The sequence below is a fragment of the Amorphotheca resinae genome (genome assembly GCF_003019875.1).
Source record: "Amorphotheca resinae ATCC 22711 unplaced genomic scaffold M430scaffold_14, whole genome shotgun sequence".
NCBI classification, from domain to species: domain Eukaryota; kingdom Fungi; phylum Ascomycota; class Leotiomycetes; order Helotiales; family Amorphothecaceae; genus Amorphotheca; species Amorphotheca resinae.
In genome coordinates, this window is record NW_020194484.1 from 547148 (window position 1) to 569990 (window position 22843).

The 22843-nt window shown below is 50.0% G+C and overlaps 8 protein-coding genes across 8 annotated transcripts; 5 read left to right on the plus strand and 3 right to left on the minus strand.

Annotated features, from left to right (window-relative positions):
- Positions 1-390: 390 nt before the first annotated feature.
- On the plus strand, positions 391-1950 carry M430DRAFT_110603 (hypothetical protein; the record flags this gene model as incomplete). The annotated part of the gene is made up of 4 exons (XM_024861372.1): positions 391-1146; positions 1195-1236; positions 1287-1386; positions 1436-1950. 4 exons carry the CDS (start codon positions 391-393, stop codon positions 1948-1950), a joined length of 1413 nt encoding a protein of 470 aa, XP_024716737.1.
- A 344-nt stretch (positions 1951-2294) lies between these two features.
- M430DRAFT_70227 (hypothetical protein) lies at positions 2295-3222 on the minus strand (the record flags this gene model as incomplete). Its single annotated transcript, XM_024869484.1, has 6 exons — positions 2970-3222; positions 2828-2910; positions 2688-2756; positions 2527-2619; positions 2452-2466; positions 2295-2402 (listed from the first exon to the last, which is right to left on the minus strand). Exons 1-6 carry the CDS (start codon positions 3004-3006, stop codon positions 2295-2297), a joined length of 405 nt encoding a protein of 134 aa, XP_024716738.1. The 5' UTR covers positions 3007-3222.
- Positions 3223-3641: 419 nt separating this feature from the next.
- M430DRAFT_62101 (hypothetical protein) lies at positions 3642-4577 on the plus strand (the record flags this gene model as incomplete). The annotated part of the gene is made up of 3 exons (XM_024868963.1): positions 3642-3911; positions 3975-4190; positions 4280-4577. The coding sequence occupies exons 1-3, from the start codon at positions 3835-3837 to the stop codon at positions 4575-4577; spliced, it is 591 nt and encodes a 196-aa protein (XP_024716739.1). The 5' UTR covers positions 3642-3834.
- Positions 4578-4698: 121 nt separating this feature from the next.
- On the minus strand, positions 4699-6920 carry M430DRAFT_129542 (hypothetical protein). Its single transcript, XM_024862106.1, has 2 exons — positions 6051-6920; positions 4699-6001 (listed from the first exon to the last, which is right to left on the minus strand). Exons 1-2 carry the CDS (start codon positions 6905-6907, stop codon positions 4825-4827), a joined length of 2034 nt encoding a protein of 677 aa, XP_024716740.1. The 5' UTR covers positions 6908-6920; the 3' UTR covers positions 4699-4824.
- A 380-nt stretch (positions 6921-7300) lies between these two features.
- On the minus strand, positions 7301-9517 carry M430DRAFT_129545 (carbohydrate-binding module family 43 protein). The gene is made up of 3 exons (XM_024862107.1): positions 9135-9517; positions 8255-9080; positions 7301-8199 (listed from the first exon to the last, which is right to left on the minus strand). The coding sequence occupies exons 1-3, from the start codon at positions 9234-9236 to the stop codon at positions 7526-7528; spliced, it is 1602 nt and encodes a 533-aa protein (XP_024716741.1). The 5' UTR covers positions 9237-9517; the 3' UTR covers positions 7301-7525.
- A 2747-nt stretch (positions 9518-12264) lies between these two features.
- On the plus strand, positions 12265-18759 carry M430DRAFT_192527 (glycosyltransferase family 48 protein). The gene is made up of 4 exons (XM_024864043.1): positions 12265-12456; positions 12647-12841; positions 12897-18221; positions 18279-18759. Exons 2-4 carry the CDS (start codon positions 12669-12671, stop codon positions 18580-18582), a joined length of 5802 nt encoding a protein of 1933 aa, XP_024716742.1. The 5' UTR covers positions 12265-12456; positions 12647-12668; the 3' UTR covers positions 18583-18759.
- A 535-nt stretch (positions 18760-19294) lies between these two features.
- On the plus strand, positions 19295-19974 carry M430DRAFT_62105 (hypothetical protein; the record flags this gene model as incomplete). The annotated part of the gene is made up of 4 exons (XM_024868964.1): positions 19295-19355; positions 19386-19465; positions 19633-19895; positions 19944-19974. The coding sequence occupies 4 exons, from the start codon at positions 19295-19297 to the stop codon at positions 19972-19974; spliced, it is 435 nt and encodes a 144-aa protein (XP_024716743.1).
- A 1077-nt stretch (positions 19975-21051) lies between these two features.
- On the plus strand, positions 21052-22814 carry M430DRAFT_110845 (hypothetical protein; the record flags this gene model as incomplete). Its single annotated transcript, XM_024861393.1, has 5 exons — positions 21052-21282; positions 21338-21438; positions 21491-22001; positions 22049-22540; positions 22587-22814. The coding sequence occupies 5 exons, from the start codon at positions 21052-21054 to the stop codon at positions 22812-22814; spliced, it is 1563 nt and encodes a 520-aa protein (XP_024716744.1).
- Between the last annotated feature and the right edge of the window lie 29 nt (positions 22815-22843).

The following is a 22843-nucleotide window of genomic DNA, read 5'->3' on the forward strand; positions in this document are numbered from 1 at the left end:
ACGTCGTCCACGAGTTTATTCCCGCCTTTCGTTTTTTTTGATACTCAGCATCCGTTGAGATTATTCCACCCCCGAATAGCATACAATCCGGCGCGCTGCTCGAGAATCCCTGTTGCTTCCGGCGCAAGACCATTCTCCCGATTCGGCGGTCCGAGTAAGCAACCCGTGTCAAGGCCTTTGAGACGGGAATTCAGGATCCAAAGCTCGAGTCAATCCACCTATCTCCAGCAGAGCAGTTTAAGTTCTTGGGCTGTTGTCGTTCTCGCGGGTCTCATAAGCGGCCTAGTCTTTTACACGACTTCTCCCAGCAACGTTGAACGTTTGGAAGAGAAGGATTCCGCAGATTCTCGAAACCTCCTTAAAGGCCAAAGTAACGAGAATCGGCACAACATGGCAGTAGAATCTCTTCCAGGTCGGCCGGGGACGTTGACCCCAGCAGAGGAGGAGAAGCTGCGAGAACTGTGGATCGCAACACTTCAAGTCTTCGGTATATTGGATGCGCAGGAGGCTGCAGAACCCGCAAATGGCACCGCTAAAACAGACGCAAAGAAGTCAAAGAAGAAGAGGATGTCTCTTTTCCGCAGAGGGCATAAGGACGAGGACACGAGCTCCACAACATCAACTGAATCTGGTTCACGTGTACCCTCCGGTTCAGGCGATTCGGACGATAAATATGGGCAGACGAAAGAATTTCAAGAAGCGTTGGCAAATCTATCTCCAGAGGCAATCCGGGCGGCTTTCTGGAGCATGGTAAAGCATGATCATCCAGATGGTCTCCTTCTACGATTTCTAAGAGCGAGGAAGTGGGATGTCGAGAAAGCCTTGGTTATGATGGTCTCTACCATGAGGTGGAGGTCGGGTGAGATGCATGTAGATGACGATATTATGTTGAATGGAGAACTCGCTGCTGTCCTGGATGCAAATGGAACTGATCCCGAGAAAAAGAAAGCCGGGAATGACTTCATGTCACAAATGCGCATGGGGAAAAGCTTTTTGCACGGTTTGGATAAAGAAGGAAGACCTATGTGTTTCGTCCGAGTCCGTTTCCACAAGCAAGGGGAACAAGCCGAGGAGGCCCTGGAGAGATACACTGTCTTCGTGATTGAGTCTGCACGCCTGCTCTTGGCTCCTCCTGTTGACACAGCTGTACGTACATTCATATCCCGCAATGAGCTTTGGCTAATTCTTTTCCAGTGTGTTGTTTTTGATATGACTGGCTTTTCAATGGCCAACATGGTACGTTCTAGGTAACTCTTCGTGCTCGACGAGAATCTAACTGGATTCAGGACTATGCACCTTTAAAGTTCATAATAAAATGCTTCGAAGCAAACTACCCAGAAAGTCTCGGGGTTGTTCTAGTTCATAAAGCTCCATGGGTATTCCAAGGTAAGTCCTGTCTCGATAACTGGCATAGATGGGCGCTGATGAAACCTAGGTATCTGGAAGATTATCAAAGGTTGGCTCGATCCTGTAGTAGCCAGCAAGGTGCACTTCACAAACAGCAACCAAGAAATGGAGCAATTCGTCCCCGCGTCCAACATTATCAAAGAGCTCGACGGTGACGAAGATTGGGCATACAAATACATTGAGCCTGTACCAGGCGAAAATGACGCTATAAAGGACACCGAGACGAGGGACAAATTACTTGCTGAGCGCCAGAATCTCATTAAGGAATATGAAAATGTAACTCTGGATTGGATTCGCGGCAAGGAAACAAATCCGGAAATAATCAAGGCCACAAGAAATGAACTGGCCAATAAATTGAGGGACGATTATTGGAGACTCGATCCATTTATTCGTGCGAGGTCGTATTACGATCGTATTGGGATGATCAATCCTGGAGGACGGATCCAATTCTACCCTGGGAAGACACCCGCATCTCAGGGCCCGAGCTCAGCGACTCCTAACGGTGTTAAGCCCGTTGAGACCTCTGAGAATGATTTAGATTAGAAATCTGCAGTTATATGGAACTAAGAGATGAAGTAGGGGTTACTTCGACCTGGTGCTTGTCACAATATTTGTGATGTGTGGTGGCTGGCTGGCGTTAGGTATGCGTTGGGAACAAAAGATCTATGCATCAGAACCTCTGAAAACATTGACTTGGCACGGTAGAGCCCAGATCTCATATCGGCATACCTCTTGTTTTATGATCGGTTGACCTATTCTCGTAAGGCTTACCACTTTCGTGTCTTATGATACGTTTACATGAGCATTCATCAGCTTGGTGATAATACTATGCAACCATTTCGTCTCTTGCTTGTCATCGACCCCATACCTCCGTAGACAACTCCATCTTACATCTTCGACTTGATCTCCGCAAAAAGTTCCTTCAACTTGTCCATATCCGTCTTCTGTTGTGGCCATCCAATCGACAGCCCCTCTTCGGCGTTTGGTTTCGGAATCTACCTTGATCAGCATCTATGCACTCCAATCCTTCTCCGATGTTCTTACCATATGGAAATGTACCTGGAACCACGTTAACAATCATTTACCAATTGGCAGTACAGCAGGCTGAGAGAAACGTACGTGGTCAACCTCTTGGTGCGCAATTCGCCCATTATTTTGCAAGACGTTATAATTCTCTGCGCCGGTTGCTTTGACGAGCTTCTTCACTACTGGCTATACCGGATCTCAGCATACACTCTCTCTCTCTATGATGCCGCAAGAAGCATTGTATCGGGATGTACCAGTATCTCGCTCAATTGATCATCAGGTATATCGGTTAGCTTCGCGCCGTGGAACTTCGGGATCACAAGCTATTATCCAAATATTAGTCCCTCTTCGTATACTTCTCTGGCGAATGACAAGGGGCGGGGTACAAGCGTACAGCATGCCCTCTGCTCAGAGGGTTTATGTCGAGAAATGCGAAGACCTTCTCGGATTCGAAGAGCTTAAAGGATGGAATATCCCCTAGGTGTGAGATCTCAGTATGATTAGTTCGCAGGGAATAAGGTGAGGTAGATGATTACCTTTGACAATTTTGCAGAAGATACAAGCTGCTGCCATCTTGGTGACTTTGTATTTTGCGGCGAGAGAAATGTTGAAGGCTGCTGTAGTGAGGTATATACCTAATAGATAGAATAGATAGAGTAAAGGCGGGGTGGGGTCGTCGAGGGCCAGAAGAGCTCCTCGCGAGACCGGGAAAGAGCTCCGAGGCACGAGGATACGATGACGAGGACACTTTCTCTTGCAGCAAAGTCGAAATCTCGACTTTTGATCGCGATTTTCTGTCAGAATTAAAACAAAAGCCCTTACGCTTCTCAGGTTCCGGAAATAATTGCCTTTTTCTACGTGTGTGGAATGCTGTGTTGAGGGGGGCGAGGCAATCAAGTAATGCGGAAGCATGTATATATATTTAAATGATAGGTTTAATGGTTGGAGTGGGACAAGCTAGCTCAGAATTCATTTCTTGCCTTTTACCAGAGATGACCGTGGCTCATGCCCATAATACTCCATTCATCCAATCTTTGTAACCCTTCGATCTGATGATTCAGAATTTATTTTACTTTTTTTTATTATTTCTAACTCCATTTTGTGTTTTTTATGATTTTTTCGACTCTCTTAAGTGCTGTACCTGCTTACTTGTCTGGTACTGATTCTTTTTTTTTTGCAACTGGCCTGTTTTTTGCATCCTGGAAAATCAGCACGCAAGCGAGGCGACCACCAAAGCTGTCTTGAAACGACTTGGGCGTACTTGTGACTACCTACCTAGGTAGATAGGCATATTCGTATATTCCTACTATCAAGTAATAGATAATTCCAACGTCCATCTCAGGTTAACTTTTCGAAAAGCAATCCCAAAGCTCCAAATATTCAACTGTTCAACTGCTCAACATGACCACCTTCCGCAGCACGCCCCTCTTCGGCGGCGCTCTTATCGTCGACCTCCCCTCCTCCTTCGCCGACGTCAGGTATAGTCACTCTGGCTCCTTGTCCCTTTGACCCTTTGCCCCCCTCCCGACTAACAATACAAGTACCATTCGCCAAGTACCAGACAACCAAGAAGTCTACCTCGACAAGGATGGCTTCACAAGTATTATTTTCGATATCACAGAGCGAGTTGGCCTGCCTGGGAGCGGACCAGCCACCGATGGCGCAGCCTTGACAACGCACCTGGAAGATATTGTTGCTTCCGATATTGATACCGTCAAGGTATGGAGTACGAGCAATACGATGTATTCGAAGCTTCCGTAAGTCCTCTATTCCTCTCACCTCTTCTGGCCTCCAAGAAGAGGGGGTGCCATCACGTGCTTTATTCCCTTGCTCACACCGAAGCTAGAGAAGGAACACCGGCCTATACGTTGATCGCCACCCAAACACCTCCTCCAGATCCAGCGGCTCGGGATCTGACTCCAGACTTCACAGCTATAGTCTTGAACCTGATTCGGTTGGAGAAAGAGAGTACAGATATCCTAATCACCATCAATGTGCCGCATATCAAGGGCGAGTATAGCGAGGAGGAAGTCGATCTACAGGTTGGAAAGCAAGGAAAATTGATTAGTGATGCAGTGGATTATGCGGCGAGGATTTGGGAGACGTTTAAGATCAAAGATTGGGGTCTCTTTAATGAAGTATAAAGTGGTTGCCCTGTTTCTTTTTTTCTGTTTTGGGGGGAGGGGGTTGTGAGACGGGTGGATTGGAGATGCAAATCAAACGAAATATCAGGATAGGCTTTAGGACTTTGCTGAACGCATCTGGTGGCAACTCTATTGCCGGTTTGCGGGAGAGCATCGGCTACTGTGCCTAGGATGCCAGAATGAATGTCAGACACATGAATGAGACGTTGAGATTGGTATATTTCAGGCCCTGCCAGCTTTTCCAAATTCAGGAATCTGTCAAAGTAAGGAAGTTCAACTTCCTCGCAATAGAACTAGTGCCGTCATCCTCAGGAGAGCCCTCCTTGGAACTGGCATCTTCCTCGACGCTGATGCCTTCGAAGGATTGTCCATCATCCATTCCATTTGTCATCTTAGACGCTTTAAATTCCTGGTACTTCTTCCCCACCAAGCTCATAATCTCCTTCTGTGGGCTTCCCGGGTTCTCCTCCCTGAGCTTCTTCATATTATTCTTTACAAAGTTCTGGTACTCACTTATCTTGCTGCCAACTATCCTGGGTACAGGCTTGATCTGCACCAATTTACTCTTACAACTCCCACATTGGTGCCTCGAAGGGTCAATGCTTTTCGAATGTCTCTTGAATAGGATCCCGCAGTTCGTGCATTCCCAGATATATTTGTACTCGATAGCGTACGAATGCTTCGTCGTGACTTCTATACCCCTATGCCCGAAATGTGCCGAGCATTTCGAGGCCCAGGCCTTGAATTCCTTGCCGTGGGGGTTCGTTTTGATATTGCTGATCATGAAGTTTGCGAGATGGCAGAATTCATGCGCCATGACATTCAACAGACGGTGTTCGTCGTCGATCACTTTCTCCGCGAGTTCAATTGCGGCATGATGTCGATATGTTGGAGCAGGCCTGCCATCCGGCCCAGGAGTGTGACTTCGGATGGTCTCCCGCTTCCAATTCGCACGGCCTGCTGTAGTGTTGAGTTTCTTGCTCCAGATAATCTTCACTCCTCCAGTGGCCGCGGCCAATTTCGCAATCTGCCCATCAGTGATAGCGTCATCAAGCTCCACGAGAAATGACTCTGCAAGGTCATGCTTTCGTTGTGAGAAGGCCTTTTTGGCATCCCGTGCTATGCGATCTTGCTTGGTCGGGCTTTTCCTAGGCGAGGGGGCGGCACCCTCTGATGAAGAGTGATCCTGAAATAAGGGTTTTGGGGGTACCGTTGGGAGTTTTCGGGGAGAGAACTCATCGTTCCAGTCATTGATGACTTCTTGACTCCAGAAACTGTCCATGCTGGGTCGGTGAGGAGTAAGAGGGATGCGCTGGATTTTCTTGGGTGATACCAAGCCTGCTGGCTTGTGGCTGGGGCTTGGGGGTGGAGTTTTGAGACGGGGTTCTTTTGGAAGTTTGTGGAGCCTGTTCTGCGAGGGCGAGCTTTAGGAATATCAGTATCGAAGCATAGATGAGGTGGATCCAAACATACAATCGTAAGATAGCCGGGTCATCAAGGACGGACCCCAATTCAAGAATTGAATCCGTTATTTCTTCAGACTTCTGTCCGGCCTTTGGTGCATCCTGAGAAATATTCTTCCGACGCCCAATTCCAGGATCCCTCTCATCGAGGCTCATGACTTCATTCGCTGCCGGAACCTTGGCTGGCAGCTTCATGTTGCTATCCTTGACATCCAGCTTCAGCTTCCCCATCTTCAGGTCCAGCTCTCCGTATTCCTCCTCGACACTCTTTGCCAGTCTCTTCCCCTGGACAAGTCTTCTGGCAGACCTCGGCGGTAAATTTTCGACCACGGACTCGTCATCTTCCAGGCTCTCACTATCGCTGACCACAAAATCTGACATCCCATCACTGTCACCATCATATTCGGGTCCGAAATCGCTCTCTTCTTCCTCCCACTCCGCGTGGGGAACAGGGTCCGGTCTCTTCTCTACCACCACTCTCCTCCTTTCCCCAGCCTTGGAGCCGGTCACTTTTCCAGATGGTTTAGATGGTGCAGTTCTTATGTCTGTACTCGCTATCGGCCGTAGGAGAGGGTTGTCAGATATTGGCTTCAACACACGCTTTTTTGACTTCTTCGTCTCCCTCTCCAGAAGCTCAGCCTGTGCTCCCTTCCTCTCACACACATCTTTGGCAAGTCCTTCTCGTATGCTATTGGATGCTTTGGATTCACCGCCCAGTTTCGCGCTCCGCCTCGCAGCTTCCGTTGCTCTTGATTCGCGAGTCGTCGATATCGATGTGGTCTTTCGGCACGATGTCGATTTCGAAGACTTAAGGATATCTGCAAGATCGGGGAACTCCTCCTCGCTATCCTCTACTATCCTAGCCATGATTTACCTCGCGATAAAGTTGGAATCAGAAGGTTTTTTTACGGTGAGGTTCTGGCCGAGGTTGGTATTCTCTGGTTGCCCCAGCAACCGCTCGCAACTGTGCCTGAAGAGCTTAGATAACTAGGCTCGGTCAATAGCAACCTCGTTCGATTACCTATGTGGTATTAATGTAATAGTCGAGATGCTCTGATAAAGGTTGAAGGCATGTCTCCTACGACAGTAGAGTCATAAATCCCCGATATTCTCCTATATGGAGAGATCCTCCTCTACTAAGAGATGCTGACTTATCGATCTCTCTTGAACCTACAGTAGAGCATAAATCAGACGAAGCCCGATCTTCAATTTCTTGCCAATCAAAGCAACCTTGGAATTGGTCATAATTCTTTCAATTTGCACCTTTGCAGCCATTTTCAGTTACGCATTTTCCTATTCATTCAAAGGTACTATACAATGAGGACCCAATCCTCCATGATCATCGTTCGCACTTAGAAAGGCACCGGATAGGCCAACACGAGAGTAAGTAAAAGGAAGTACTGCTTTGTTCCAAGTGCCATGGCCCTTTCGTGCTTATCTAGCAGGTCTCTGATACCGGTAATACGAAGCCAAATCATAGCGCTTTCACAACAACGTCATAACCGCACCGGCCAAACCAGCAGTCAGAAGGTATGCACTGAACTGCAATAAACCCACACCCGACCGGGGGACAATAACACCAGCGGCACTATTCCTCGTGTTGGCTGAGGAGGCCGGTGAACCGCTCGAAGAATCGATACCAGTACGAGTGGACACCTGGCTGAGGAGAGATGAGCAAGATGAGCTTATTGATTCTGATTGTATCTTCGCATTCCCATTAAAATCACACGCTGCAGGCGCCTTCTGGTGGTTCTGGTAGTATTGATTCATTGCAAATGAAAGTTTAGAGTAAGCGTCACACATGGAGTAGGGACCGTAAATGCCGGTCGTCGCATTGGCGCCAAAACCATCGCAGGCACTACTGTCCAGGCCGCAGATAATGCTAAATAGCGTAGCTGTTTCGTTCCCGCTCAGGCCAGCGGTAGCTACACAAGAGAGAGACGACACCATGCAGCTGCACAAGTAGGAATTAGCAATTGGTGGAAGGTTACTCGAAGCTGACCAAGCAGCACCTGTCGCCGGGCAGGCTTGTGCAACGGTATTGGAAACGGTGTAGGCAGCTTCGGATGTTGAACTCGGGGTCGCAAGCGCCAGTTGTTTGGACAGAGCAGTGAAATCCGGGAGCTTGCTTGCAGTATTGCCCGAGACAGATACCAGACCTGTTTTGTCATGAACATGGAGTGCAACAAAATGGGGTTCCTTTAAAGAGCATACCATAGTCATTTGCTTCTTGGAAATACATGTAGACGATACCGCCGGACCATACACCAGTCATATCAGGACCGTAAATGGCGTGGACCTCCGTAAATTGACGGGGTTGAACAGTGTTGCATCCATATTCAGCGAAGAAAGCTGGGACAGAGTAATTTGTGAATTCAGCTGTTCTCTGATCATAGCCTGACTGCGTGTATGAAGAATCACCACACCAAGAATAGATGTTGTACCCCCAGAAATCGATAGCATCCGCTGGATCGTCGCCACAGTTGAAGTAGTGTGCAAGGTTAATGCGGATATTGGCGTCGTCGTTGGTTGCATAGCCTACACCAATATTTCGGTAGTTCTTGGCTTTGATATATGCCTTCATATCACGGACAGCAGCCTTCACAAAAGCGCTGGCATCTGTGTTGTTGACATCGTTCGAAACCTCGTTGCCCGCGAAAAACCCAAGGACATTGGTATAATTCGCAAGGGAGTCGATGACAGCAGTATAGTCTGCAAAGAGCTCGGTGTTCCATGTTGGATCATTTCGGTTGATCGAAGACGAAGGGTTCGATAAGTCCTGGAGAAGGTAGATTCCAGCATTCTGAAGCATACTCATGCAAGCAGAGTGGTCCAAAGATGCATCTATGGCATAAACACGGATAACGTTCGTACCCAGTTCTTGGAGGAGTGGGATATCACGAGCACATCCAGCCTCGTCAGCCAAAGGATCCGTGAAGGTTGAAGCTCCGGATGTTGCGCCGTTCGAGCTTACCTCTCGTTGGTATGCCACCCCCCGAATGAAGAACTGGGTTCCATTCTCGTAGAAAAAGTGAGATCCCTGGGAAGGCATCAGCACGCCAACTGGACTACACTGGAGCCGCTCCCGGCATACCTTGGTGATGATGGGAGGGAGGTCCGCAGTAGCTAGCTTTGCCCCAAAGAGAGCCGCGCTGGCGGTAGCTGCAGCGAATGAAGCAATCCTAGAGGTCCTCATGATGGTCGCTATAGAGTGTTGTTATCTGTATTGCGTTGGTTCTAATGACGATACGGAAGAATCTGAAGGGAAAAACATCGGTTGGTCTGTAGCTTTACAGTAAGGATAACCTCCAGATTCCACGTTCATGATCAAGTCGTACTTGCCGAGACAAGACGAATACAGTAGAAATAGGCTTTTAACGAGCAGGTCAACAAATTCTGACGCGACATCTTGAGAGAAGGGGAGATGGAGAGTGTGGGAACAGAGGAGATAAGAAAGGTTCGTAACAGGAGATAGGCAGAGGGAAGGGGAGGGAGGGGTGAGAAGGCCTTGAACTCTGTAGGTAGAGTAGCAGTAGGACAGTAGAACGCATATCATATAAACCAGCTCCATCAAACCTTGTATGCTACCAGCTATCGTGTCGCCCTTTAGCCCACAAAGGCCTGGAGCCAGAAAACCTGCCTCGAGAACAATCATCCTTCCTTACCTACCCAAGGTACCTAGGGTTCAACGGACAAGATAGAGGATCATCCATCATGCATCCGCAAAAGCACAGAGGCAGCGTGTACTGGAGCCAACGGAGTGGCCTATCCAAGGTACTTATTGCTGAAATGCTTGCCTAAGGCAAGTCAATTGGATGCCTTAGGAGGTATGCAAGTACAGTCTACACCGTATGTAAGGCCGTACCTTACTCGTAACATCTTGCCGCTTGTTCTTCATTTAGCTAAACAGCAATGAAAGGGTCAAGCACTGGAAGAAAAGGCGGTGGCAGGATATCCTCATGATGGCACGATATCTACGGACAGTACTAGGAGTTCCAAGGGATGTAGATAGGCACCTAGATACATCCACTATACTTTTCACGCCAAACTGGTCCGGTCCCTCGCGAGACGCGAGACGTCGATTTGACCGAGTGAGAAGAGTTGGATAGATCTACGTCTCTAAAACCCGTTACTTGAGAATCGAGGAATCGAGAGACTTACCGTACACTGTACTGCAATATTCGCAGTAGTCCATAGGGCCTAGAGCAGTAGCCAGGTACGTTGTATGTATTCGATATGTAGATTCGATAAGGATTAGGGGGTGATACGGTAGCATGTCCTAATAATAGACACGAGTAGGTAAGGCTACGACGCTACGTTTAATGTTGACGTTACCGGTGCCAAAAAGACGGTCGAGAGAGTCAAGAGTCAAGATGGCTGTACGATTACAAGGATAAGAGCCCCTGAACTACTACGGTATGTAACTAAAGTGGCGGTCTTGACTACGGGATTCCATAAGGTAGAACCGGATACACATTACAACCACATCCTCTGCCCTGTGTACCCTACTATACGCCCTTTCGCTTTTGCTTGCTCATGAATGTGAGGACAGCTATGTCTTTGAAAGAAGGGAAGGAAGACGTAGTACTCTGCACAGTACAAGACTCCTTCTGTATACAGTACGTGATAATATCTGCTGACTGCTCTGTACTTGATCCAACTCTGCTTCCTGCGTAATCCCCGGTCCCCGCGCCCTACTCCGTAGTCCTTCTCCTGACCGGCCGTGTTAAACAGTCGTCAGAGAGTCGAACCTCAGCCATCCGATAGGTTTAGCACCGTGAAGGGTGCACTGTATGCATCCGCGGGCGGCTTTGAAGCTCCTCTCCTAAGGTATCATCTACCTTACGGAGTACTTGTATGTTACACTTATACAGTCGGTAGATGTACAGTAGACAATGGACAGTACCTACCTATGCTTTGCCTCCATCCACTTCGTAATTAACAATACCTAGGTAATTATCGATCCCGTCACGGCGTCACCCAGCGCTCCATAGTGCTCCAGCCTCCAGTGCCTCCACTCAGGTAAGTCCAAGTCTCCAAGAGCACAAGTTGCACAACCAACCTGAGGACCTAAAGGCTAAGGTACTCCGTATATAGTCCAAGTCCACCCGCCGCCCCTCTCCCCCTGCCGGCGCCAGACCCGGTTGGGGCCGGACTGGCTCCATGATCGGATTGATTCCTAAGCGGGAGCCCGGGGGCTGGACGAAGCCCACAGAGTTGTAGGACCTATCGTGGTATGTCTTGGTGTGTCTTGGTGTGTCTTGGTGTGTCTTGGTGTGTCTTGGTGTGTCTTGGTGTGTCTTGGTAGGTTTTGGTCAGTTTTGGTAAGGGGCTGGTTGGGACCGTTAGAGCCTTGATCCGCCGTGTCTCGAGTCGGAGTCTCGCACTCCGTCCAGGGGAGAGGCAATTCTCCCCGTGCTGTACCTGGAACTGCGCCTGTGGCTGTCGCGGTCAATCGCCATGGGCCTCCGTAGTGGAGCGTCCTGTCCGAAACAGCCAGATGTGCGTCGGGAGCAGATAGGCCGGCATGGCAGGGAAGAAACAGGGAACATTGGCCATGGAGCAATAATGCGTGGCCAATCGAGGCCATCCGAGGCCCAGCTTGGTCGGGTCCAGCGTGTAATAATAATAACCAGGGAAGAGAAGGGAGGAGAAGGGAGCAGGGGGGAGCAGGGAGAGCAGGGGGGAGAGGCTGAGCACGGAGGCCGGTGGCAGATAAAAAGGGGCCGGGGGGGGGGGAACGCAGCAGGATTTTGGATATTCTGGATGCATATCCTTTCTCCCTTCATCCCTAATCTCTCGCTCGCTCGCTCACTCCTTCGCTCCCTCTCTCTCCCTCATCCTCCCCCCCCCCCTCCGCTCATCCAGCATTCCTTCGACCTTGGCCAGCCAGAGCCATCATAATCTCCCCCTTTTTCCTTCAGTCTCGCGCTGTTGTACGGTCGTTGATCATTCCCACACTCGTTTGACGTGGAGTTTTGTGTTTGAGTTTCGAAGTTGCGAGTTTTGACGGCCGCTCGCTGTTCTTGCATTCACCGGAGAGAAGGGGCCCTGGCCACCCCAACACACTTCAACACCCAGCCTCCCCTCCCGCCCAGACCCAAACCAGAACCAGAACCAGAATCAGGACCAGAGCCAAAATCTCCTCCTTCTTTTCCATCTACATCCCACCACCCCTTATCCACGTCGCCCTCTTCGTGACGGGTGGCATCACGACTCGTTCAATCGCAGGCTCATCGGGAACCAACCGCCTGTTTTCTCCCCTTGCTTCGTCCCCAGATTCTTCTTCTACAGATTTTGTTTACCTACCACGATCGTTACGAATATCAATTTACAGCTTCACGGATCCCGTCTCTTACATCCTCCAACAGTCAAATCACACCGCGGCCCGTCCCTCTTCCAATGTGCCTATAATCGTGAGTCTCAGCTTCTTTACTCGCTCCCCGCGTGACGAGGAACAGTCTGCCTCTGCCTCCCTCGCTACGTCCAAGAACAATACAATTCAATTCAGACGTCGGGAAGGGCTGCTTTCTCGCCCTGGTTCCCTAGTCACTTGCGGCCCTTTCTTACCTCGCCTCCAATCCATTACTGACCTCGTCTTTGCAGGCGGTGCTGTCGGAACTTAATCATGTCGGGGCAGCCACAACAGGCCCATTACGATGATGGCTACGGCCATCATCAACAGGGCAACACAGACTCGTATTATCAGGACGAGCAAGCCCAGCCCTACTATGACCACAATGGTGGGTATGCAGACCCAGGCCATGGTCACCAAGGTGGAGATGGATACTATGACGAATCGTATGTTTGTTTTCCTGGCATCGACAAGGGACGAGAAAGCTGACAGGTGCGATAGTGGTTATTACAACGCCGATGCCAGCAACCCTTACCAACATGAAGGAGGCTATTACGATGGCGGGGAGCATGGCCAGTACCAGGATGAGTACTATAATGATCAATATTACGACCAAGGAGCGCCTGCTGCGGGCCACCAAGGCCAGGGCTACCCGCCACAAGGGAAGCGTCGAGGTGAGTCGGAAGAAGACTCGGAAACCTTCAGCGACTTCACAATGCGATCGGACATGGCTCGAGCCACCGACATGGATTATTACGGCCGTGGGGACGAACGCTACAACAGCTACAACGAGAGCCAGATGGGCGGGCAGGGTTACCGTCCTCCGTCATCCCAGATCTCCTACGGCGGCAACAGATCCTCCGGAGCTTCAACCCCGAACTACGGCATGGACTACAATAACGTGCTCCCCGCTGGGCAACGTTCTCGGGAGCCGTACCCGGCTTGGACCTCCGATGCGCAGATCCCTCTGTCGAAGGAGGAGGTCGAGGATATCTTCTTGGATCTCACCGCCAAGTTTGGGTTCCAGCGTGACAGCATGCGCAACATGTACGATCATTTCATGACGCTCTTGGACTCGCGCGCTTCTCGGATGACGCCCAACCAGGCCCTGCTCTCTCTGCACGCCGACTACATTGGGGGAGACAATGCCAACTACCGGAAGTGGTACTTCGCAGCTCACCTGGACTTGGACGACGCAGTAGGGTTTGCCAACATGAAACTAGGTAAAGCAAGCCGTCGGACTCGGAAGGCCCGTAAGGCCGCCAAGAAGAAGGCTGGTGAGACGGACCCGCAGAACGAGAACGAGATGCTGGAGGAACTGGAAGGTGACAACAGTCTCGAGGCAGCCGAATACAGATGGAAGACACGCATGAATAGGATGTCCCAACACGACCGCGTCCGGCAGATTGCCCTCTACCTTCTCTGCTGGGGAGAGGCCAACCAAGTGCGCTTCATGCCCGAATGTCTCTGCTTCATCTTCAAGTGCGCCGATGACTATCTCAATTCGCCAGCGTGCCAGAATCTGGTAGAGCCGGTGGAGGAGTTTACCTACCTCAACAACGTGATAACCCCCCTCTACCAGTACTGCCGAGACCAAGGTTACGAGATCCAAGATGGGAAGTATGTTCGTCGTGAGAGGGACCACAACAAAATCATCGGTTATGATGACTGCAATCAGCTCTTCTGGTACCCAGAGGGCATCGAGCGCATTGTTATGGAAGATAAGTCCCGATTGGTGGATCTACCACCGGCCGAGCGGTTCCTGAAGCTCAAGGATGTCAACTGGAACAAGGTCTTTTTCAAAACATACAGGGAAACTCGCTCCTGGCTTCACATGCTGGTCAATTTCAACCGGATCTGGATCATCCACATCACGGCTTTCTGGTTCTTTACTGCTAAAAACTCCCCCACCATTCTGGTCAAGAACTACAAGCAGGAGGAAAATAACATGCCTCCTGGTTCTGCCCAATGGTCCGCCGTGGGCTTGGGTGGAACAGTTGCATGCATCATCATGGTCGCAGCTACCATTACGGAATGGAGCTATGTTCCCCGCAAGTGGGCTGGAGCGCAGCATCTCACGAAGAGGCTCCTCTTCCTCATCGGTATGCTGATCCTCAACGTGGCCCCGAGTGTCTACATCTTCCTTGTCAAGGGTACGCAGAAGAAAAAGCTTGCTCTGGTCCTCGGCGTCGTACAATTCTTGATCGCCCTAGCCTCCTTCTTCTTCTTCTCCATCATGCCTCTGGGCGGACTGTTCGGGAGCTATCTGACCAGGGATTCGAGACGATATGTTGCCAGCCAGACGTTTACCGCAAGTTACCCGCGCCTCAAGGGTAACGACATGTGGATGTCCTATGGGCTCTGGATCTGTGTCTTTGCTGCCAAGCTTGCCGAGTCATACTTCTTCTTGACCTTGTCTTTCCGGGACCCTATCCGGTACCTTTCGTCAATGCACCTCGCCCATTGTCCTGGTGATAACATAATCGGGCCGCAGCTGTGCAGAGTGCAGCCTAAGATCCTCCTGGGGTTAATGTTCTTCACAGACCTGTGTCTCTTCTTCCTGGATACGTTCCTCTGGTACATCATCATGAACGTCATCTACTCCGTCGCGCGGTCCTTCTACCTGGGTGTTTCCATCTGGACCCCATGGAGAAATATCTTCTCGCGTCTTCCCAAGCGTATCTACTCGAAGATCCTTGCGACAACCGACATGGAGATCAAGTACAAGCCGAAGGTCCTCATCTCTCAGATTTGGAATGCAATCGTCATCTCTATGTACCGGGAGCATCTCCTGGCCATTGACCATGTGCAGAAGTTGCTCTACCACCAGGTCCCCTCAGAGCAGGAGGGCAAGCGTACTCTTCGAGCCCCGACGTTCTTTGTCTCACAGGAAGACCACTCGTTCAAGACCGAGTTCTTCCCAAGCCAGAGCGAGGCTGAAAGGCGTATCTCCTTCTTCGCTCAATCTCTCTCGACGCCAATCCCGGAACCATTGCCTGTGGATAATATGCCCACCTTCACCGTCATGATCCCGCACTATAGTGAGAAGATTCTGCTCTCTCTTCGCGAGATCATCCGGGAGGACGATCCTTACTCCCGCGTGACTCTTCTGGAATATTTGAAGCAGCTCCACCCCCACGAGTGGGATTGCTTTGTCAAGGATACTAAGATTCTTGCCGATGAGACCTCTCAGTTCAACGGAGATTATGACAAGAACGAGAAGGATACGGCGAAGAGCAAGATCGATGACCTCCCATTCTACTGTATTGGTTTCAAGTCTGCTGCACCCGAGTACACCCTCCGCACCCGGATCTGGGCATCTCTGCGATCCCAGACCCTCTACCGCACGATCTCTGGTTTCATGAACTACAGCCGGGCTATCAAACTACTCTACCGTGTTGAAAATCCAGAAGTGGTTCAGATGTTTGGTGGTAATTCTGATAAGCTCGAACGGGAGTTGGAACGCATGGCGCGTCGCAAGTTCAAGCTAGTCGTATCCATGCAGCGCTACGCCAAATTCAAGAAGGAGGAGATGGAGAATACCGAGTTCTTGCTCCGTGCGTATCCGGACCTTCAGATCGCCTATCTGGATGAAGAAGCACCTCTGGCGGAGGGTGAAGAGCCCCGCCTCTACTCTGCGCTGATCGATGGTCATTCCGAAATCATGGAGAACGGCATGCGCCGACCCAAGTTCCGGGTCCAACTATCTGGCAATCCCATCCTTGGGGACGGCAAGTCCGACAACCAGAACCACGCTATCATCTTTTACCGTGGTGAGTATATTCAGCTCATTGATGCCAACCAGGACAACTATCTGGAGGAGTGCCTCAAGATCCGGAGTGTCCTCGCTGAGTTCGAAGAAATGACCACGGACAACGTCTCGCCATATACTCCCGGTTTTGAGAATCCAAACCCCAATCCGGTCGCAATCTTGGGGGCCCGTGAATACATTTTCTCGGAGAACATCGGTATCCTTGGTGACGTTGCGGCCGGGAAAGAACAGACATTCGGAACGCTCTTCGCTCGTACTCTCGCCTCAATTGGTGGCAAGCTCCACTATGGCCATCCTGATTTCCTCAATGGCATTTTCATGACCACGCGAGGGGGCGTTTCGAAGGCTCAGAAAGGTCTTCATCTTAACGAGGATATCTATGCTGGTATGACGGCGCTCTGTCGCGGCGGCCGCATAAAGCATTGCGAGTACTACCAGTGTGGCAAGGGTCGTGACCTGGGATTTGGATCCATCCTGAACTTCACGACGAAGATCGGGACCGGTATGGGTGAGCAAATGCTCTCCCGAGAATACTATTACTTGGGGACACAGCTACCTTTGGATCGCTTCTTGTCATTCTACTACGCGCATCCTGGCTTCCATCTGAACAACATGTTCATCATGCTGTCGGTGCAGATGTTCATGCTCTGCCTGATCAACCTTGGGGCCCTTCGTAACCAGACCATCCTCTGCGACTACAACAAGAATAAGCCAATCACGGATCCCCTCTTCCCAACTGGCTGTGCCAATCTCACGCCTGTTACCGACTGGGTTTACCGTTGCATCATCTCCATCTTCATCGTTTTCTTCATCTCCTTTGTACCCCTGGTGGTGCAAGAGTTGACCGAGCGAGGATTCTGGCGCGCTGCTACCCGTCTTGGGAAGCAGTTCCTCTCTCTGTCGCCCTTCTTTGAGGTCTTCGTCTGCCAGATTTATGCGAACTCTGTTCAGCAGGATTTGTCATTCGGCGGTGCTAGGTATATTGGAACGGGCAGAGGTTTTGCAACAGCCCGTATCCCGTTCGGTGTCCTGTACTCGCGTTTTGCTGGCCCCTCGATCTACCTTGGTGCTCGCTCGCTCATGATGCTGCTCTTCGCCACGCTCACAGTCTGGCAGGCCGCCCTCATTTACTTCTGGATAACGCTGCTGGCCATGTGCGTGTCTCCGTTCATTTACAATCCCCATCAGTTCGCCTGGGATGACTTTTTCATCGATTACCGTGATTTCCTCCGCTGGCTGTCCCGTGGTAACTCGCGGTCACACTCCTCATCCTGGATCGCCTTCTGTCGCCTGTCCAGAACGAGGATTACCGGTTACAAGCGAAAGGCTCTGGGAGATCCATCTTCAAAAATGTCTGGTGATGTACCGCGTGCTTCGTTCACGAACCTCTTTTTCGGTGAAATATTCGGTCCTCTTTTCATGGTTGCCGCCACCTTGGTCCCGTATATATTCATCAACTCGCAAGTCGGTGTGATCCCGGAGAACCAGCCTGATCCTAGCAAGCCGATCGTGCCCACGAACGCGTTGATCCGTCTTGCTATTGTTGCCTTTGCCCCTATCGCAATCAACGCGGGTGTCCTGGGTGCCTTCTTCGGCATGGCCTGCTGCATGGGCCCCCTCTTCGGTATGTGCTGCAAGAGGTTTGGTGCCGTTCTCGCCGCCATTGCGCATGGGATCGCTGTCATTGTCCTCATCGTCTTCTTCGAGGTCATGTTCTTCCTGGAGGGCTTTGTCTTTGCCAAGGCATTGCTAGGGATGATTGCTGCTACCGCTGTTCAGAGATTCGTCTACAAGCTCATCATTTCACTGGCGCTGACGAGAGAGTTCAAGTCGGACACGTCCAATATTGCGTTCTGGACTGGCAAATGGTACTCAATGGGTTGGCATTCCATGTCCCAGCCTGGCCGAGAGTTCCTGTGTAAGATCACGGAGCTCGGAATGTTCGCTGGTGATTTTGTGCTTGGGCATATGATCCTCTTCGTCATGCTCCCCGTAATTGCTATCCCTCACGTCGACAAGATTCATTCTGTGATGCTGTTCTGGCTTCGTCCCAGGTATGTGGATCAGCGCCAGGTCCTGTCAATCATCCTTTTGCTAACTGAACTAACTAGCCGTCAAATCCGCCCCCCAATATACTCCATGAAGCAATCGAAGCTTAGAAAGAGACGTGTCTGGCGATATGCTGTCCTCTATTTCGTCCTGCTTATCATCGCCCTGGTTCTCATCGTAGGGCCTTGTGTGGCTGGCAGCAAGATTCTAAGCCCGAGTTTAGAATCCAGTATCCCCCAGAAACTCTTCCAACCCATCGGACAGAACAACAATGATACTAGAAACAGGAATGAGACTGGTACTGGGGCTACGGCCTCGGCCACAGCCTCGTCCACTGCTAGTCTCGCGAGGGTCCGATTGTTTTAGATTGGACGCGGTATGAAAGGCGGCCAAGCTGTAAAATAGATGGGTTCGATGAGGTGTATTACGATAGCTTTCTTGGTTCGATAGATGACCATGATAGTCTTGCATGGCGTGTTGACAGATAATTGTTTTCGGTGTTTTCATGGTACCCGGCTTAGACAACTGCTTTCCTTCTCTCTCATCTCCTGTCACACTCCTTGTAACTCGCCTCGAGCCACATATATATATGCTCCAGTCTGCGAGGCTCTAAAGCGGTTGCTGCTGGATAAACGGCTGTCGTATGCGATGCGGTACGACCATAATACCAATTCTATACATATCTATCCACATGGGCGGGCTTGATAATACCCTGGGCTATGTTCTGTTGCTTGAAAATAGGGCTTTGTCTGTGCTTTACTCATCTCCTTGCCTACCTTGACACGATATCTCTGATTGTAAGAACCCACTTGGTCCCACGGGGTACCACTAGACACTCCTTAAACTCTAGAAGCACCTCGATCGTCCGTAAGTCAGGGGAAGTGGGATATTCTTCAGCCTCAGTTGGGGGTTCAGCGCAACCATCCCTTTCTCTAATCAGGTTGTGTGTTTTCTCGCCGCTTTAACTCAGCATCAGATTCTCAACCTACCTCTACCTACCTATGTACCTATCCATGCAATCTTACTTCTTTCCGTCTTTGGAGTCTGGACTCACCACCCTTGCCTTGACATCTTCAGCATGGCAACTTCACCCAGAGACAGACTTGACTCGGACGAATTGGTCTTCTTTGGTAGTGAAGGTGAGCTAATCCCTAACCTATCTCAGCTAGGTGAAAGCATAGCAGAAGACAGAGTCGGACACTACCGAGACAAAGGGCTCACACCAAAGAAGTTCGGTCAATTTTTTCCGGTTCATGCCAGCTAAGGGCAAATAGGTAGTACTCTGCTCATTGCTAGTACTAATGACGACATGAGCCTCTACAGCCAACCACCTGATAACATCTATTCCTGTACCAAGGTCAAGCTATCTTTGATGCTTTTAACTCCTGAATCACATCTGAATCCTAACTTCTATAGCTTAGTGAAAGCCAGAGCCCCCCGGCCAGCAATCAGGATGTAGTGGACCAAATCGCGGCATCAATGGATCAATCACCTAACAGAAGCCGTCAAAGTCAACCGAGGAAACTTTGCCTTCGACACAATAATTCTCGCTGTATAGTCACGGGTATCATCGTTACGGATGCACCAATAACTGGGGGTTCTGTACTAGGCCCTCTAGTCACTACAGAGCTGGCTTATATACTTCCCTTCCGATCGCTCAGTAGGCCAGCTAGCAGCAGGTTTGTTAACACCTTTCTGTGTTCCTATACACTGCTAACCTATTCCAGGACTATAAAGTCGCACAGATATGGCTTCTAAATTAGGGCCATACATGCGGCCAGCCGAGCGCTACCCACAACACAAGAAGAAGCTCCTTAATGTTGATGCAACCATCATTAGCAAGGTATCGTATCTCTTCTGTTCCTCTATTATCCTGTTAATGTAGTCAGCCATCCCTAAAGCATGATATATACTTGCTAGTGCTGCATGTGTTTAGAGAAGTGCAGGGTTAGGAAGCTTGATTTCAGCGTGGTTTTCAAATCTAATAATACGGTCACCGTGAGCATCCGGCCGAGGCAGAAGATCGTCTATAATTGTTGGGTGCGTGCCTAGACTAAGGATTTTGTACTCATCTGCCTAGTAATATTAGTACGTTATACCGCTGTGTCTACATACAAGGACATACATAATACATCTAGTGAAGTTGGCCTAAAAGCAGGATTAAAATTGCCAGAAGGGATGTGGACCTTAACCCACAACGTCATCAGATTTTTAGTATCTTTTATATCCACCGGGCTAAGCTTGATAGCAGGGGAGCATCTGATCAGAATCACTAACAACGTCCGTACAGTCTCGAGTAGAGATTGTAGAACCTAGAGCTAATGATCATTTCAAGTTCTCATTTCTACATTGTTCCTTATTCCGAGGTGCAAGCATTAGGTGGTAATAGCACCTACCCTACTAATAGACCCGCGAGCGCCAACTGGCAGCCAATTGTACTAAATTCTTATAGAATGTTGGCGCTGTTGGCATGCGATTGGCATCGTTGGCACGGCTGACTAAGCGAAAACGGACTGGCAAATCCCCGGTTCGCGGATGTAACAGTAAAGGGGCGAGAGGTCGATTAAGGTAGTTAGACACCGGGCTCACTGCCTACGAAAATACTTTGGTACCTTGGGTAGTATTACTCATTAAGTACACACCAGGGGCCGCTGATGTATCGCTAACCGTAGTCACGTGTCTATATCCTCCGCGCGCGACGGCAGTCTAACCTATAAGGTAATTAGCCCGCATCTCTGAAAATGATACCCCTATGCGGAGCTCACCTTAATTTGACGTCTGAACCTCCTATAGATTCCATTCCTCATGTCGTTCCTCCACACCTCGCATGACAAGATGGAGTTCCAAGATGCTCAGAGATTCGTGCTACGTGCTATCGACGAGATCAGCCATACCTTCCAGAAACTCCCAGGCTCTGCCATGCTCATCCGCTACATCCAGTCCAGCTACCAAGACGACCCCGTCCGTTCGGCCATTGAGCTCATCTTGGTTATATTCTTCGTGCGGTACCTCCTCGCACCCTCGTATTCGACCCATAATGGGAACTTTGTGACCCTTTCTGAAGAGGTGCGCGCGGGATGTGGCCCCAAGATGATCACAGTTACTGACTTGATGTGAACAGGAGATTGACGACCTCGTTGACGAATGGATCCCTGAACCCCTTGTTGCTCCACAGACTTCCTTCGAGGAAGCTGAAAACGAGAAGCTACCAGTCATAATTGGGTATATTTCCAACGAGGACCTCCTTTGCACGTCTGCAAACTGACCGACCAAGACCTACAGGTCCTAAGTCCAAACTTTCCAACGGCCGAACAGTGACGAATCTGGCATCTTATAACTTCTTTAACTTTGTCGGGAACGAGCAGGTAAAAGAAAAGGCGATTCAGACCCTACGTACATATGGTGTTGGGCCTTGTGGGCCTCCCCAGTTCTACGGAACTCAAGACGTACACATGAAGACCGAAGCGGATATTGCATCTTGCCTTGGGACCGAGGGATGCATTATATATGCCCAGGCGTTCTCTACTATCTCTAGTGTCATCCCTGCCTTTTGTAAGAGAGGTGACATTATTGTTGCAGACCGCGCTGTCAATTACGCCATTCGAAAGGGTCTCCAGATCTGTAGGAGCACGATAAGATATTATGAGCACAATGATATGGAGGATCTAGAGCGCGTTCTGCAGAAGATTGTGAAGGAGCAGTCCAAGAAACCATTGACAAGAAGGTTTATTGTGACCGAGGGATTATCCGAAACAGTTGGGGATTGTGTCGATCTACCAAAACTTGTCGGTATGCTGTCTCCAACCCTGGGATCCTTTTAACATATGACTAGGTTGAGCTCAAGCTTCGATACAAGTTCCGGCTCATGCTGGATGAGACCTGGTCATTTGGGGTTCTCGGTAGAACGGGCCGGGGTCTGACGGAAGCTCAGAATGTGGATGCTTCGCAGGTTGACATGCTCGTCGGATCTCTTGCCGGCCCTCTCTGTGCTGGCGGTGGCTTCTGTGCCGGCTCCACTGACGTGGTTGAGCATCAGCGCATTTCGGCTGCTTCATACACCTTCTCTGCAGCTTTGCCAGCTATGCTTGCCACCACCGCCAGCGAGACCCTCAATATGCTCCAGACGAACCCAGACATTCTTGTTCAATGCCGCGAGAATATCAGGGCTATGCGAGCACAACTGGACCCCCGGAGTGATTGGGTTCACTGCACAAGCTCTCCCGAAAATCCAGTCATGCTACTTGTCCTCAAGCCTGATGTTATCAATTCACGACGATTAAGTATTGAGGAGCAAGAACGCATTTTGCAGGAATGCGTTGATGAGGTAAGCATGTCTCATCTACTCGGAAACATACCTAATATTCCCACAGGCACTCGCAAATGGTGTGCTTATTACTCGTCTCAAGAGTATGCCAGTAGCCCCAAGCAGCAATGGTAAAGACGATGAATGGAAGCTCCAACCCGCTCTCAAGGTTTGTATTACTACTGGCCTTTCAAAAAAGGAGATTGAGAAGGCAGGGGTAACAATACGGCATGCAATTACGAAGGTCTTGACCAGGAAGACGAGCAGTAAGTTGGCCCTCCCAGCTACGAGTTAGGTTTTAGAGTATGGTAGCGGGGTTTCTAG

Excerpts from the sequence above, each read along its gene's own strand:
- M430DRAFT_192527 (XM_024864043.1), top strand. The coding sequence starts at position 12,669 with ATGTCGGGGCAGCCACAACAGGCCCATTACGATGATGGCTACGGCCAT. Across the intron at positions 12,842-12,896 it reads GATGGATACTATGACGAATC|TGGTTATTACAACGCCGATG; the intron begins GTATGTTTGTTT and ends CAGGTGCGATAG. Across the intron at positions 18,222-18,278 it reads CTGTTCTGGCTTCGTCCCAG|CCGTCAAATCCGCCCCCCAA; the intron begins GTATGTGGATCA and ends TGAACTAACTAG.
- M430DRAFT_129542 (XM_024862106.1), bottom strand. The coding sequence starts at position 6,907 with ATGGCTAGGATAGTAGAGGATAGCGAGGAGGAGTTCCCCGATCTTGCA. Across the intron at positions 6,002-6,050 it reads GACCCGGCTATCTTACGATT|CTCGCCCTCGCAGAACAGGC; the intron begins GTATGTTTGGAT and ends ATATTCCTAAAG.
- M430DRAFT_129545 (XM_024862107.1), bottom strand. The coding sequence starts at position 9,236 with ATGAGGACCTCTAGGATTGCTTCATTCGCTGCAGCTACCGCCAGCGCG. Across the intron at positions 9,081-9,134 it reads TCCCTCCCATCATCACCAAG|GGATCTCACTTTTTCTACGA; the intron begins GTATGCCGGGAG and ends ATGCCTTCCCAG. Across the intron at positions 8,200-8,254 it reads CCAAGAAGCAAATGACTATG|GTCTGGTATCTGTCTCGGGC; the intron begins GTATGCTCTTTA and ends ATGACAAAACAG.